Source organism: Emydura macquarii, unplaced genomic scaffold (genome assembly GCF_026122565.2).
Source record: "Emydura macquarii macquarii isolate MOO-44397 ecotype Brisbane River unplaced genomic scaffold, CSIRO-AGI_Emac_v2 contig_312, whole genome shotgun sequence".
NCBI classification, from domain to species: Eukaryota; Metazoa; Chordata; order Testudines; family Chelidae; genus Emydura; species Emydura macquarii.
The window spans coordinates 10000001-10016693 of NW_027130449.1; the positions used below are offsets into that span (position 1 = coordinate 10000001).

Here is a 16693-nt window from a genome sequence, read left to right on the forward strand (position 1 = left end):
TAGCCTCTATCTCCCAGCTGCTGCCAGGCGCGTCCTGGAAACGCCCATGTAGCAGTCACTGTGCGAGCCCTGCTCCCAGGTGATGGCAGATTACAGGTGAAGCCAGGTGCAGCGGCGGGGGGGGAGGGCAGAGGATTGTTTGCACTGAGCGCTGGCTGCTAAAGCAGGGTGTGGCTGGCCTGCCTGGCTCTTGCAGAGGAGAGGAAGAGGAGCTGGCTCACGGGGAAGGAGCCCTGCTCTGGGGGTAGGGACGAAGGCTTGGATGGGCTGGCTGGCTCGCTGTCCCCGCTGCTGCTAGAAGTGGCTTGGTGCTGGGAGTTTGAGGGGAGGAGGCCTAGGGGGGTCTCAGGCCAAGCTGCCCTGCCCATCACCCTCCCTTCAGTCCTGAGCCCGTACAGCAAGGCAGGTGGTGGTCGGAGGAAAGCGGGCAGCCAGGAGCAAGGTCTAGGGTTCCCGCAGGGCCCGGGTGTCAGCGCTCGAGGGTTTCTGTTCCTGGATCTGCCTGTCGGCTCGCCACTTCCCTCCTCTGGGCCTCGGCTTCCCAGTCCGTCTGTCAAGGGGATCATGCCCCCCCACCGCCTGTTGGAAAGTGCTCCGAACCCTTGACGGGGAAGGGGAAAGGGATGGCTACGCCCGCAAGGCCTTTCATCTCACCCTGCCACCTCTGTTCTTCCCATGAGCCCGGCTGGGGATGGGCCAGGGCCCTGCCAGCGTTCCTCTCCCCTTCCTCTCACCGGACCGGGCACCCAAAGAGCGGCAGTGATGGCAGCGTGGGGTGCCACCTGCCATGACGTCAGCACGCTGTGCACATCAGCTGGGGGCAGCAGTGAGTTTGCTGGGCTCTGCTGAGTGAAGGCAGGCAGCTGCTCGTGCACAAAGGGGTGCAAGAGGCAGCTTTTGGGGTCAGTGTGGACTCACGCCTCTCTGTGCAGCGAACGATGGAGGTAGGGGAATGGGGGGCGGATTGCAAATGAGAAAGAGGGGGAGCTGCTGCAGTGAATGCAGACAACAGGCTCTGCCCCTCGCCAATCCTCCGGAGGACAGAACTGGTTTCTCCCGCCACCAAGTGGCAGTGCTGGGAACAGTCTCGTTCTCGGCTTCCCAGTAAGCGCTGGCCCCCCTCTGCTATGGCCCAGGGTTCCCCTCTCTGGACCATGCTGCCATTTTGCGGTCCCCTCGTATCTGCGCTCTGTCTGTCCCATTCCCTCCTCCATAGCCCTTCACGCTGCGTCCCTCCCTGGCCGACGAGCCGCGGTGACATTCGGTGCCGTCGATGGTGCAGGGGCCCTTCGGCTGCAGATTCGCAGTCAGTCCTGGTTTTGCATCAGAACTGGCTTCTGTGGAGGGACCCGGGTATTATTTTTGAGTGAAATTGTTTCCCCCATGCAAGGTGTGAAACTGGACACTCTGATGAGTTAGTATTCATGTCCAAAGCGTTGGTTGGGGGGTGCAGGGTAAGGTTGATAAAACATCTCAGAAACGTGACATCTCGGGAAGTGGGGAGGGGAGAAGAGCCAAGTGGCAGGAGATCTGGTGCGGGGCGGGGCGGGGGGCGGGGAGGGAGAAGAATCCTGCAGTTTCCTGTCTTTGAATCACGATGCTAACAAGACCGTTAGCAAGGAGACAGGTGCCAAACCCCCCTTAGCTGCTCGACACAGAACTGTGGCCTCTCCTTTGGGATTCTCCCCCCCCCCCCCCACTGAGCCAAGAGGAGAGTGAAATCTGTAGAACCCCAAAGTCTGCCCCACCTTCTCATGGGCTACCAGTGACCCCAGCTGACTTCGAGGAAGCGCCCCAAGGGGAGAATTGAGCCCCAGTTTTCCACCCCCTGAGCGGAGTTGAGGGCTGGGGGACAAAGATCCAGCTCCCAGGTTCTGGGGTTAGCTGGCAACCGGTATCAGCTGGAGTAGCTGATCTTATACTCAGCTGCCGTAGCCCCTAAGTGGCCATTCTCGCAGGTGAGAATAGTCCCAGCTCAGCAACGTTCCAGTCACACCCATGTGCCAGAGCTATGTACCACCTAGAGATCCCCCAGTGCAGGGGTTGCTCTCAGGGACTGGCCCCCCCAGCTCTATGGCCCGGGGGTAATGGGGCTAGGGCAGAGGCCAGAAGGGGGGCGGCTGTGCGTGCGTGTGAGAGAGGCCTAGCCGTCAGCAGCTAGCGTTCTCCAGTTTCCATTAGAGATGGATGTCGCATTTTTAGCAGTTGAGACAAGAGAGGTTTTTAGTTTCATCTGGCTGGTTCTTCTGGACACACACACACACACACACAGGCTTCTAAACTGGCTGCCTTTTAAAGCTGATGCTGCCTCCTGTGCATAGCGTGTCTGTTTTTCCTCTGCCTTGCGCTGGAAGGAGCAAATCGCCTCCAGCTGCGTGCACCTGTCCCATTCCGGCTGGCATGTCTCGCTGCAGAGCCCTCTGCTGTGATCAGTTTCATTGCCTTCCACTAATAACACTCCTAATGCACAAGAATCGGCCCTGTTGATCTTGGACAATGCAAGCGAGGGGTGATTTTTGAAGAAAGGAAGGAGATTGTAAATGTCTTGTTCAACCGCACAAATGAAACCTTTATCCTAGAGGAGGGAGACGGTTTAAATTGAGGGACTAGGCGCCTATAGGTACATGGGAAGAGAAGGAAATCCTCTCACCCACTGCTTCAGAGGAAAAATAGCTACGCTTCCGGGATAACTTGCCCCCAGGGAAAGTTTCCTCCTGAGTTAGAGGTTGGGTTAAGTCCTGTAGCATGAGGATTCCTGCCTTTTCCCGAGCTCTAGTTTGTTTGATATTTCCTACGATCACTCAGAAATGCCTGATCTTCCTTTGCAATCCTGCTAAGCACTTGGTCTCTTGTGGCCATGAGTTTCACGGGCTCATCATGATGGATGGGTGGGCTGGGGTCGGGGGAGACATTGCCTTTGATCTCTTTTTGCTTTGCAACCTTTCAGTGATGGAATTTGTCCATCGTTCTGTCTGCCCATCGTGCTGGCTTCTGTTGCAGGGGGGAGTTGGGTGCTTGATTGTCAGCTGCATGCAGCGAGAGAGGGGTAGGAACTGCAGAGCTATTTCGCAGTGAGGAGCAGCCTCTGGTGCTCATGGAGTCACATCTCCATGCTGGGGATGCAAGGCAAGGCTCCCACAGGGGAGAGGGGCTGCTCCGATGTATGGCTTGGTCGCCTCATAGTGGGAGACGCTTAGAATCGGAGGGGTCAGACAGGCCGGCAAGGATAGAGCGTGGGAGCCTACAGGCGTGAGGGAGGGCAATGCTGCTGAGTGGGAGGGGTGGTGCTGGCGGGAAGAAACTGCCCTGGGAGCATGGGAGCATGCACAGCCAATGCTCTGCTGGTGACCGGTGCCTGTCATGTTTTGCTGCTTTCCTTGGAAGGTCAGCGGGGCTGGATTCGGATCTCAGCGTGGCCGGTATAAATCCAGAACAACGCCACTGAAGTCAATAAAGTTACTCTGGGTTTTCCCTGGCTCCCCAAGAGCGAGATCTGGCCCAGCCTTGTGCGTGTTGGCATGGAAGGAATGTATCTTGAGGTGTTCCCGGACGGCTGGCTGGTGTGGGTGTGTGCACATCGGTCATTTCCTGGTGGGACGTTCCTGAATGTGCTCTGATCCTGGCAGCACCAGAGGAGAAGAGGGGCTGCTCTCTCTCTGTCTCTCTCTCTCTCTCTCGCCTCCGTCTGTCGCAGCCCGTAGGTTCGTGTTGTTTTGGAGGCACTCGTTGCTGGTTAGAGCAGGGGGCTAGGAGTCAGGACAGCTGGGATCTATTCACTGCTTTGCTACTGACCTGCTATTTGACCTTGGGCAAGTCCAGTCCCCTGCTGTGTGCCTCAGTTTCCCCATCTCTCAGACAGGGATGGGGAGAATGCTCCCCCACCTGCAGCAAAGCAGTGGGTTTGGAAGACTTGTTAGTAATTAGCTCGTTCGATAAACGAGTTTCTCAGATTGGAGGCTCTACAGAAGGGCAGCAGGTGACCCTCTCTCCTTCTCCCTCCTGTGAGCCCTGGAGTACAGAGTAGCCCCACAGTACCGAGTCCATGGGGGGATGGGCTGCCCTGCAGCAGCGTCATTGCCAAGGTGCAGCTGGGACTTTGGGGAGAGCTGGCCCGGCCCAGCATTCCCCTTCCCATGAGCATTAAGGGCCGATCCTGCACGGTGCCAAGTTCCTCCCATTGCCATTGGCTCCACAAGAAATGGAGCGTGACCAGCACCTTGCAGGACTGGGCCTTAGGGGCTGCCCCCGGCAAAGTGCCAGGGATTTCCAGGTGGGCATTAACCTCATCAATACATCACCCACCCCAGGGCCATTCCAGAGCCTCTGCCAAGGACCTCTGCGTGTTCCAGGCAGATGGCTGTGGGCCAGTTACAGAGGTTTAGGGAAGGAAGGATACAGACCCAGCTGATGCTTTATTAGGGCAATACCATGCAGGCACCAAGCCCAACTGGCGTTCCATTGAGGGGAGGGCTAGTTTTTTGTCAGGGGCTTTTATTGAGCCCAGGGGCCTAGCAGCTAGTCCTGCTTTCTCTTGGACCCAAACCATTATCTCTGGTAACAGAAAATATATCAAATAAAAACTGTGAAAAGGAAAATAACTTTGTTTAGATTTTCTTTCTTTTCTTTAGCTAGGCCAGGCCATCTGGGTGAACAGGATTAGCAACTGCAGTGCCACTAGATTGGCCAGAATAAAAATTGAGGTCATCTATACTCATGCTTCAGGGTGTAAACCGATCAGCAGCTGGGGTCAGGCAGGAGACTGCACCATTGGATGGTGTTGAATTACACAGATGTGTCTTAGGGTTTTCCATCTTCTGCTGAAGCATCAGACAATGTTGAGCAGTGTCTGAGACAGAGGGCTGGCTGGGCTGCATATGATACAGCAGGGCGGAGGGCTATCCAGTTAGAGGTCCCGTTGGTCTGATCCAATACCCGGAGGGACACTGGGTCCATGGCCCACTGGTCTGTTCCAGTGCAATGCGAATTCCTATGGCAAAACTCTTCGAAAGCAGCCTCCCTGTTTTGTCTGCCTCTGTTTTCAGTCTTCCGGCCAGACACACCTCAGGCCTGATTCTCGAGGAGCACGGAGCACCCGGCGCTCCGGTCACCAGGAGCCATGGGTGCTCAGCTCATCCCGAAAATCATGCTCGAGACGCCTCCAGGTGGGGCAGCTGAAGAGCAGAGGCAGCCTGAATCTGGGGCCGCCGGTGAAGGGGGCTGAGGTGTGCAGCCTGCCGGGCTGCTGCATGCTGCTGCTGCTGCTGGTGGCTTGACCTGGAAAGCTTGCTAGGGCCCGCGGTCTGCCTGTCACTAACACCTAAACCCCGAGCGCTAACCCCGTGTCACGGCCGCCGTAGGTAGGCTCCTCCCCTTCCCTGATTTTTCCCTTCCTTGTTCCTTACCCTCATCTTCCCACAAAAATTTTTTTTAAAAAATCACCATTGAAATGCAAGCCCGAAGCGAGGGTGCAATTGCACGTGGATTGACGCTGTTCCCCCTCCCATCTGTCTCTTCCTACCCAGAATTCCCCTCCACCCCGCCTCCCAACGATGACCGCAAGTCAGTGGCGCAGCCGAACATCCCCACGGCCGTGATTGGGGGCGTGGTGGGCGGCGTCTCCCTGGTCCTGGCGGTGGCCGTGGTGCTCTTTGTGGTGCTCCGGCGCCGGCGTCACACCTTCAAGGGCGACTACAGCACGAAGAAGCACGTGTACGGCAACGGGTACAGCAAGGCCGGCATCCCGCAGCATCACCCCCCCATGGCCCAGAACCTGCAGTACCCGGACGACTCGGACGACGAGAAGAAGCCGGGCCCGCTCGGCGGCAGCAGCTACGAGGACGACGAGGAGGACGCCGGAGGCGAGCGCAAGCTGGGTATCGGCAGCAAGTTCGAGGACGACTCCAAGCGGCCTTACTTCACGGTGGACGAGGGCAAGGCCCCCACAGAGCCCTATGGCGACAGGACACTCGGCTTCCAGTACGATCCCGAGCAGCTGGACCTGGCCGAGAACATGGTCTCCCAGAACGACGGATCTTTTATTTCCAAAAAAGAGTGGTACGTGTAGCTCGCCCCCACCCCAGGCCCCCTCCCTCCCTCCGCACACAGGCTCCCCCCCTCCTGGCCCACCCGAGGGCCGTTCGCACACGCATCGCACGCACGCGCTCACATCCACGCACGTCCACCGCTGCCCGGCCCGTGGGAGCTCGACAGAGACTTGAGAGACCTGCCACTGACTTGGAGGCAACGGGGGAGGGGTTGGTCGCTTTGCTTCTGGATCGGTTTTTTTGGGCTGGGGAAGGGTTTTGGGTTTTTTGTTTTTTGTTTTTTTGGTTTTTTTTTAAATTTCTCCAACGACTTTGTCCCCTTCTATGGTGTTTGTATTGATCAGTGGCTTAGGTGTTACTATTTGCTTTAACTACTACTGCCCACCCTTGTATAATACACCCCGTTTGTGTGTCAGTGTCTCTAATCATCCTTCCCCAAAGATCCCGCCCACATCCATGCCCCCCCGAAACACTGGAATTTTGTTTGAATGTTGTCTTATTTTGGAGGGGGAGGAGGGGGCAAAGGAGTTCACGGGAGGGTTAAAAAAGGAGGACCAAGGAAGGGAAAAGCACAAGGCAGAGAAGGTCTACATGCCACTATCGGTTGAATTGTTTTTTTTCTTTTCCTTTGTTTGTTTTGTGGTGTTTCCATTCCCCACAAGGCACCTGACAGAGGCTCAGTTTCAAGCATGTAACAAACAAACAATAATAGTAAATGGAAATTAAGCAAAATCCAAGGTGCACGGACTGATCATGACACAGGGAAATGGAGCTGCCATTTTCCTCCTACAACATATTATTATCCTTCTTTTCAGTATTTAAAAACAAACCAACAAAAAGAAAAGAGAAAGGAGAAAAACCGTGGCCGTGTCATGTCACTTATCAGTGCTGGCTTTTCCGCATTGTTTACAGATGTGAGGAATTTTTAGTATCCGCCAACCAGGAGATAATTTCACCCTCTTTCCGACCCGCATCACGTCCTCTGCATGTACCTCCCTGTCATCGCGATGGGGAAGGTTCCATGAACCACCCCTGGGCGCCTCCCACGGACGTGCTGCCCCCAAGCCAAGCGAGGCAGTTCGTCTAGGGCGTGCTCCATCACCATTCGGAATCAACGGGGGGTCTTGCCTTGACGTCAATCGGCATCAGACCAGGCGCTTTGTGTTTAAACGTCTAGGCCTGGCAGACAGCCGTTGACATCCTTCCCCTTGTGGGCGTGCGGGGGCTGCCAGCCGCATCTCCCTGAGTCGTGGCCCCTGCCTTTATGGCTACTGATCGCCTGCCTCAAATGGGCCTTGTGTGCTGAATGCACCTCTTCCCCCTAGAGAAACCTGGATTGCCACTACCGCTGTTGTTCTGTGGCTAAGTCGGATTTCAGTGGACTGTGGGTCTGACGCTGAGTCTTCCATCATGGCCAGATTCACTGGGTGTTTGTTTTTCTTTGTTAAATGGCTAAGTGAATCTCCTGTTTAAAAAGAAAACACCATTTTCGGAGATGTATGGTAGTGGGTTTAATTCTCCCCCAGTGCCATACGCGGGTTTCATGCCAGAGAAACTGACCGTGGCCCTGCCATAAAACTGGGTGGCAGAATGGAGAATCGGACCCTTTATAATAATCCAAAGCAAAATCCCACATCCAGCTTCACCCAGACCCTGCTCAAAATCCTGCTCCCCGTTTGTGGCTTGAGTCAGATACAGTCAGACTTGACCCAGATCATTCCCTGGCCTGATTTATTTTGTTCCTGCTTCCGGGAATGGGAAATCAGATAATTCTGTTGTAATTGTTTTCACTTTTCCTGGTGGAAGAACCACATTAGTGGCTGTTCTCGGAGTGTTTCTGTCCCCATCGAAAGCAGGATGTCCTGGAGATCTGAGGAGAGATTTTCTCCAGAGATCCAGCTCGAGAGATTCAGGGAAGCTGCTAAACCTTAGGGTATCAAGCCATCGATTTTGGGTGAATCCATACCCAGGGAGTTTATAAAAGCACAGGAGGCCGAATTCCACCCGAGCTCCCAGCTATCAAACCCAATAAGCTTCAACGTATGGATTTGGGGATCTTTTTCCTTTTTTCTATACTACTGAGCAAATACCCCATCAAAGGAAATGAAATCCCCAGCATCCCTCTGATTAGGTACTGATTAAAGGGGATGTTGTAAATCAAGTCAAACACTAGATATGCCTAGGGATAGCAGCTCAGATCGGATGGAGGCACGCCACCAGCATGATCCAAGACCCCCAGCACATGGTGGGCACATAGGGGTCCTGGGATAGTGGAAGTAACATTTTACTCCTGGTTGATCTCAGTCAGCCATTTACCCTCATGCAACCTTGCTGTCACCTAGGGTGTTTTGGTGGTTCTGTACCGTATGGCTTTTGGAGCCGAATCTGGCTGGGATCTGAATTTCACAGCTGGGCCCCCAGCTACAAAAAAGGGCCAAACCAAAATCCCAGATCGGTGCTTATATCCCAAACTCCAGCTGCAGGTGTGAATTTGGCAACTCGGGCCCACCTCTGAATGTATCTGCCCACTCAGGCAAGCCAGAACCTCATGCAAAACCCTCAGGCCCAGTGGAGCTGCCCTTGTGTCCTGGATTAACAACCTCCAGCAGCAGGAGCTCCCAATCCAGGATCTGGGAAACTTGCTCACTGCAGAATACCTCAGAGTTGCACCAGGGCAGGCCCAGCTCATTCTCATGTGCGGCTTGTCAGCAATACATCCTATCTGCAAGATCTCTGATGCACTTGTCCTGTTTCCTTCCCTGGTTGCCTTCCTGATCAGTTTTCCTGGCTAGCTAGAGCAGGTTAGAGTTAGTCCCTTGTCCTGCTGAGGAGATCTCCGTTTATAGCCGGAGGAACATGGACACAAATTTGCACTGCTGGGCGGCAGGAGGTCCAGTTGGGGCGTGGAGCCAGGGCCAGGGCAGCAGGATTTGATTCCTGTCTGTGATGATTTCTTTGCCTGTATTTGAAAGTGACAGGATGGCATATTCCCTGTGCATGCAGCGTGCAAACGTGAAGTGAGGAGATGCATCCTGGCTTTCCATTTGCACGCTCATGTGTGAAAGCAAATTAAGTCGCCACCTCAGGGCATGCACCCTTTTTTATACTTGCGTGCAAATGTGACCTGACCAGACAGACACAGGAGGCTGTCTCGTTTGCACCCGCACAGGCGGGAGGTGAGGTGTGGTATGATGCAGGCAGCTCCCATTTGCACTCGTAGATGGGAATCTTGCCCTCTAGCTAATGATCCAGAGTGTGTGTTTGCATGAGACTCTCGCACCCGTAGGCAAATCAAGGGCTCTTTACAGCTAGGGAGACAGACACGTAGTGAATCAGAGTAATGAGGAGCAAGCTTACAACCCTGGACAGACAAAGCAGGCTGGCCCAGGGAGAGGGTAGGGAAATAGGGGTGATAGATCCTAGACAGGTGGGTGGCCCTGGTGGAGCGAGGACTGACACGCATGACAGATAAGGGGGAGTCACCCCCACCCCGCATGGTCATTGGTAACGTCACTCTTGCTGACAATATGCTGTGAGCTCAGTTCTTGCCTTACCCCTCTCGTAATTCCTAGGGCAGGTCTTTTATAAAAACAACCAATCTGGATTTAAAAATGGCCAGTGATGGAGAATCCACCGTGACGCTGGGTAAATTGTCCCCGTGGCTAATTACGCTCACCGTTAAATATCTACGCCTTATGTCCAGGCTGAATTTGTTAGCTTCACTTCCATCCATGGGGTCGAGTTAGCCCTGCTGTCTCCGTGACTACACCAGGGCCAACAGAGAAGAGGAGGGGAAAAACATACCCCAAGCCAAGCTCAGCCCAGCTATTTCACTAACACCTCGCCTTGCCACCCACACATCAAACTTGGCAGCGACACCTCAAAACTGCTCATTCCCGAGTGAAGCTGTCCCCTCTCCTGTCCCCCAGAGCACATCACCAGTGGCAGCCCTGGGCCCTATGGCCACGGGGGACCCACAGGCTCCTAGCACACCTCCCTCCTCCTGCTCCTCAGAGACGGATGCTTCTGGCTCTGGTTACTGAAAGGGTGACCGTTTATGGGGTCAGTTAATTGAACAAGAGGCCCTCACGGGGCCTTAATTAGCGAGGCTAAATGATTCGCCATTAATCTATAGCCAGGAATAAGATGCCTCGTGAAAAATTATGGATTGACCGTTTGTCTGAGGGCTGCTTTAGTACAGTAATGAGATCCATTCCCTCCCTGGGTCTAATCTCCGGCCCTGGGTTCCATCCCTCATGCTTGCTGGGGGCGGGGAAGGGGGTCCAGGCGCTCTCCAGCCTAATTAGGTCAAACGGGCTGTCGCAGAAGGTTACGTCTCTCTCTTTCTGAAGGCGAGAGGGGTAGGGGGCGAGGCTTTGTTCTGTGTCCTGCATGGGAGATAATGGCTTAGAACCGGTAAGCTGTCCCCACCCCAGCAGCTCAATCCCCCTAGCCCACCAAGGTGGGTCTGCCACGAGGCGCACCGGAGGTTCTGGGTCTATTACAGGGATAGGTTGGTGAGGTTCTGTGGGTCCCTTCTGGCCTTATAGTCTATGGGTCTGTGACCTGAGCTAACCCAGCAGGTGCAATTAGACAGAGCGGGAGCCTGCCTTGGTGTTCATGGCCTGGAGTCGAGGGGTGCAGAGTCCCTGCCTAGTCTGCCACTGGGAAGCCTCGGGGAAGTCACTTAACCACTTTGTGCCTGGCTTTCTCAGAAAAGGGGCCCGATTCTGGTCAGTCCCGCACTGCCATAAAACGGGAGTCGGGCCGTTGGCTCACATGAAGTGACTCCGGTTTGAACAGCAGTGCGAGCGAAATCAGAGCCCGGCCCAGTCGCGTTCCCTCCAAGCAGGGCCGGGAGGTTTAATTCCGGGCACCTGTCTGGACACAGGCGCAAAGTACGCTATTGACTCAGCCACGGCAGTGAGCAAATCAAAGCCACTTCCTGGGAAATCAAAGCGGTGGGCCGCGGCGTGCGTGGCACGTGCCCCCATTCGCACAAGCCCAGCCGCTGGGCAATGGTGAGAGGCCCCTCTTCCCTGATGGCGGTCATGGGGTGGGTAGGCCCCACGCCAGCGGGAGAGGGGAATGGGGGCCGGTGGGCCAGTCGCCCTCTGTCATGCCGACCCTCATTCTGTCACTGGCCGCCCTGTACTCGGCTGTAGTCAATGGCATGGCACTAGTTTAGCACTAGCTAGTTTGCACCAGCTGCACGTACACACTTTGTACAGCTCAGGCTGTCCTCTGCAACGTGGGGCCTGGGTCCCTTGCAGGTTTTAACGAGAGTAACTGGGGGATTCTCTGTAACTTGAAAGCTTTAAATCATGATTTGAGGACGTCAGTGACTCAGCCGGAGGTTGTGGGACTATTACAGGAGAGGGTGGGCGGGGCCCTGGGGCCTGCGACGTGCAGGAGGTCAGGCTAGATGACCACGATGGTCCCTTCTGGCCTTAAAGTTGGTCAGTCTGTGAGCAGTCTGGGGCCAGTGGGATTTAGTCACCCAACTCCGGTTCCTTTTAATAGGAACTGAGCGTCCAGGTCCCCTAGACAGCATTGCTGATCCTGGCCGAGGCCTCTCCCGGGGGGGGCTCTTTCCTGAGATGTGGTGCTCTCCTGCTGTGAATCAGAAGAGACGCTTAAATGCAGCAATCTCCCCATGGCTACCAAAGGCCTTCTCCTGCTGGTCCTCAGTGGCCAGGCATGGGCTCTGCTCCAGGGGCAAGAGCAGACCACATGGCTAATGGATCCGTCTCTTACAGCGCCTCCTCCCTTATTTAGTGAGGTCCATCTCAGCTGCTCCCAGACCCCAAGAAGGCATTTTCCCAGATGAGAACCCAGGCTTCCTATCCTTGCAGAAGGCCAGGAAGATCCAGTGGGGCAGCCTCTGCCTCTGAGCGTTACAGAGGGAGAGGGTCTAAATTTCAGGGGGCGATGTATGGCTAGCTGCCCCTGTGGCCATGGGGAACGGGTCCCTAGGGGGTCATTTGCAGAGCTAGGATTTAACACTCAGATACAATCCCCTTTCTAGCATTCCTCTCTGTTCACCAGGCAAGAGAGCCCCGATTTCCCAGACAAGTAGATCTGCTTTGTCCCTTCCCTGCAGCCTCCCTTCATGTGTTCTCCTCCTTCCCCTTCCATCCCACACCCCCACTGACTTGCCCACAGAGAAGACGGTTGTGCACTAACAGAGGACTCAGAAAGTGCATTTCTGCTGATCCAGGTCAGTAAGCTGAGCGGGGAGCCCGTTGACTGAAGGGGGAGCAGGGGTCCTCGCTCAGGAGTTGGCCTGTGGCACTGATTTTGCATGGTTTCCCCCACTTCTCCATGACGTTGGTTGCTGGCACGGGTAGCTCCGTGAGTTAGAGCCGCTGTGCCCCAAAGAGCAGAGCACGGTGCAGAAAGCCAGCCTAGGGAGCAAAGGGAAGAAGCAGACACGCCCTAGACTTCGTCATACTCTTGGTCTGGAAGGGACCTTTAGTGTATTTGCATAGAACCCAGATCCTTGCTAGTCATATTGCACACATCTGTGCCCACGAGGGAATTCCAGAGCTTGCTCAAGACATCTGTGCAGCCACAGCCAGCCTTTACAAGCAGTTAGTCCCTGGATAGTCCAAGGGGAGCAGGGATGGTCAGTGCCAGGCAAGGAAGCGGGTATGGAGACTAGAGACAAGCAGCAATGGCCCTGACGTGGAAGCCCGGGAGTTATTCTCCAGGCAGTTGCCATAGGGAAAGAGACACGTGGGAAGAGGCAAAGCCGTTAGGACCCAGGATCACAATGAGGGGGCGAGAACAGCAAGGTGGAAGGGTGACCCTCCTGGGAAAGAAAGGCCTCATTACACGGCGACAGTGTCTTATGACCGGGTCAGGAGATGGCCCGTTGAGGAAATGAAGGTGAATTTGGTCTGAACCAAATGTCAGTGTCCCTTTCCCTCCCACAGTGAGCTGAATGGAAGCAGACGTGGCTCATCCTGCAAACTAAATGGAGTCTGTATTATTTGTATGAAAACGCCCCAGCTGTTTTCCTGCTGGGGCTTATGTCTGGGATTATCCATTACAATTCACCCCAGCGATGTTATTTTCCCTGATTTAATTACAGGATTGTTTGGTGGTTTGTTTTTGTGTGTTTGTAAATCATTTTTATTCAGCCAGAAAAACAAAACAACAAAAAAATTAAAAACTCCATCTGAAGTTTTCTTTAGGAAAAAAAAACAAACCAAAACCCAAATGTTAGAGCAGAGACAGCAGGGACAGAGGAGCCTTTCCTGGCTCGTGGTTGAAAGAAGCTCACCGACTGTTCAGCTCAGATCGCCGAGGCAGTGGGAGAGAGTCAGTAAAGCAATTAGAGATGGGAGCATGATTAGAACGAGAAGCCAGTGGACTCGGTCTCACGGTCAGTCTGCTGAGGAGGAGGAGGGCTGTCTCCATTGAGTTTGATGGCTCAAGAGGAAGTTTGTAGCATGCCAGCAGGGCTTCCCAGACACAGCTCTGCTAGGAGTTTGCTGTGAGGAAGTGGGGGGCTGGGAACTACTCCAGTCCCAGTTTTTTTCCGCGACGAATATTGTGGAAGCGCTGGCTGGATTGATGCTCAGAGCTGCTCCAGTCCAAGCAGTAGGAAATACCGTGGAAACACTGGCGGGTAGAGAAATTGAGAGTTTCTGCAATCCGACCGTTGTCGGAAAGGCTGGAAAAACGGTGGCTGTTTGGAAGCGTAGACCTTCGCCGGTCCCTCCCAGCAGGAGGCACTATGGCGAACGCTCCAGGCACACTGAATGTGCGGTTCTCATGGCTACCCCAGTCCCAGCCTCTCCCAGCAGGAGGCGCTGCGGGGAATGTTGCCAGCACTGTGTGCACTGAAGCCTGTTCCTTATTCCACGTGGCTTACAATAGCACTTTACCCCTCCCGCGGTTTGTGACTTTATTTTTTGTTTTGACATGATCTGTAGCGCATCAGTGACTCGCTTTGCGTACGAATGCACTTGCCGGCAGAGCGCCCCCTTCCACCAAGAGAGGCAGGGAACGGGTGGCAGAGCATGAAGGGTAGGGAGGGGAGGAGAGGAGAAGGTATCAGCTTGTTCCGATGCAATTCCTGCCTCCCACCGTCATTCCCAGAACTTGCCCACATCCCTACAAAGGGCCAATCTTGCCACCGTCACTCACCATGTCTCGTTGCAGGCAATGACACAGTCTGAGATTCACCCCCATGCCGAAGAGCCAGCCCCAGCTCCATGTGCCATGTTATCCCTTAAAACAGGGTTTCAGAGGTGAAGGCCCAGATCCTCCACGGTATTTAGTCACTGAACTGCCATTTGGGCTGAAGATCTGGGCTGAAATGCCTCGGGCTGGTCCTCTGTGCGGGGGCGAATTCCATCCAGGAGCAAAGGTCGCAAGATCAAGCCCTGTCGAGGGGGCTTGTTCCATACACTAGCACAGCATGGCATTCCATAGGTTATCTACTTGAGGGTGAATGTAAATGTAATGAACGTATATGGAGTGAGATCCTCAGCTGGTGTAAATGGGCATCCGTGGAGAGCTGATCGGGCTCGCTCTTTCTTTTCTTTCCGAACACGGTCCCTTAACTCCAGTGACGTTATTTTTTTTTTCTCTTGCTGTAATTATCATTGTGGAATAAAAAACAACCATAAAAAAATTGCATTTTTTGTAATCTGTGTTGTAAGTGCTTTTGTAATAATAATAATAATAATAATGTAATGGACTGAATTTGCTTTTATGATTTTTTTGTTTTGTTTTTCATCCTTTGTAATAATTTTTGGTTTGTTTGGGGGGGAGGCGCGTTTTCATGGTTCTAATTAGGGGGGGTGTTGCTTCACCCTCCCTTTTACTTGTATAAAAAAAAAATAGTGGCTCAGCTGTGGAAAAAAATGTACTTTTTTATAAATAAAGAATTGTAAAAAAAAGAAAAAGCCCTTTTCCTTTCCGCCTGCTATGGCGTCTCACTACAATGCGTGGCCAGGTGGAATAATATCAGGAGAAGCTGCCCCTTTCCAGTTGCCTTGCTGCTTCCATGGTATATGCTGCTTTGAAAGGGGACTTCTTGCAGCGCGAAGGGGAAGAAGTCAGCGCGATAGCACAGCAGCCAGCACCCGTGATTATCAAACAGGACAAGGTTGGAGAGAGAGATCAATGCACTGCAGGTGGTAAAGGGTGTTCTGCTAGGGAAGATACTGGAAGCTACATCTCTATGGGCCCGTTGATGGATCTCTGTGCAGGGAAGAATGCGATCTTTGTCCTTTGTTGTCTGTTTGTCCTCCTACAAACAGCTTGCCGGGATATCCTTGCTCCTTTGGATCACGCAGAGCCTCCTGTCTTTGGAGACACGTAGATAACTAGAGAGCAAGATGCAGCAGAGGATAGATGAAACAGCCGATTTGCTCTTACTTCCACTGAAGTGCGTGGGAGCTTTGCCACTGAACCCCCGTTAGAGAACTTAGTAAGCTGCTGCAGAAGTCGCTGGGAGTTTTGCGGCCGACTCCAGTGCATGTAGAGTCTAGCTTTATATTGCACTGACGAGCTTTGCTCTAAAGCCCTGACCACAGCGGGGTAAGGAGCACACTGTACTGGCTACTGACATGTGGCGGCATGGTTCTCATGAGAAGGGTCCCAGCACGGTTTCCTCCATCAGTAGACGGTGGCTTTTGCTTTCTTTTCTGACTGCAAATTTGCTGTTTAACTAGAAACCCAGGATGCCAGCGCCCCAGAGAGACGGGGGGTGGGATCCAGATTCGAATCTGTCCCCAGCGGTTAGCACTGTGTCATAGCATTGTTCTACAGACGAGCTGGGGTGGGGTGGGGTGGAGATGGAAGGATACTTAGTCTGTACAGCTCACTTCAGCTCACATGGTTTTTTTCTCCATCTTCAAGGATGGATGCTGGCAGCTGGCACCCTTCTGATCTCGGTGCAGTCGGGCCTATGGGGAGGTTACGGCAGCACTGGGAATGCAGTTTGCAAAGCGCTGGCCTAAGGGGGGGTTGTCTTGTTTCTTCCCTGGATGGCTTGGCCTAGAGCTGGGGTCACCAGCCGCGGGGTCCCTTTAAAACAATGGACAGTGTTTCTGGTGCTGGATTTAACCCTTGGTAATCCAAGGATGCCACCCCTCTTTCACCTCCGGCCTAGTCTAGACCAGGGGTTCTCGACCGGGAGGTCACACACTGGTGTCAGGGGCTTGTGACCACCCCGCCCTTCCCATATTGCTAAATGAGGAGCGTGGTCTCAGCTAGATGGAAGGGGGGTTGTCAGGGGACGGGAGCTTATATGGAAAAGGGGGTTGCAGTATGGAAAAGGCTGAGAACTCCTGGTTGGGGGCATGTAGATGTGAGCCTCGGCCCTGGAACAAGCCCGTGCCATTCCCATTGACTTCATCAAGGCGAGCAATGGGGATTAACTTTGCACGTGAGATGGATCCCGCAGTACAGACGGGGGGGGCTCTCCTTGGGAAGTTGCTGGTCTCTAGCGTGCTCTGTAGCTGGCTGGGCCTGGGGCATCCCACGTTCCTGGGAGCCCCCTGAACCCAAGGGCTGGGACTCAGTATGGAGGTACATGTATGGTGTATAGTTGCGGCTCTATGGCAGCCCTGGGCTCAGAGTAAAACCCAGGGTGCATCTTTCAGGGGGGCGTGGAAAGAGGACACACT

General features: G+C 54.1%; 1 protein-coding gene across 1 annotated transcript in view; it reads left to right on the forward strand.

Annotated features, from left to right (window-relative positions):
• Nucleotides 1-14965, forward strand: part of NECTIN1 (nectin cell adhesion molecule 1) — a 93558-nt gene extending 78593 nt beyond the window's left edge. The window contains exon 6 of the mRNA XM_067565005.1: nt 5523-14965. Coding sequence (XP_067421106.1) covers nt 5523-6064 — 542 coding nt within the window. The 3' untranslated portion in view covers nt 6065-14965. The remainder of the gene's footprint in view (nt 1-5522) is intronic.
• The last annotated feature ends 1728 nt before the right edge of the window (nt 14966-16693 follow it).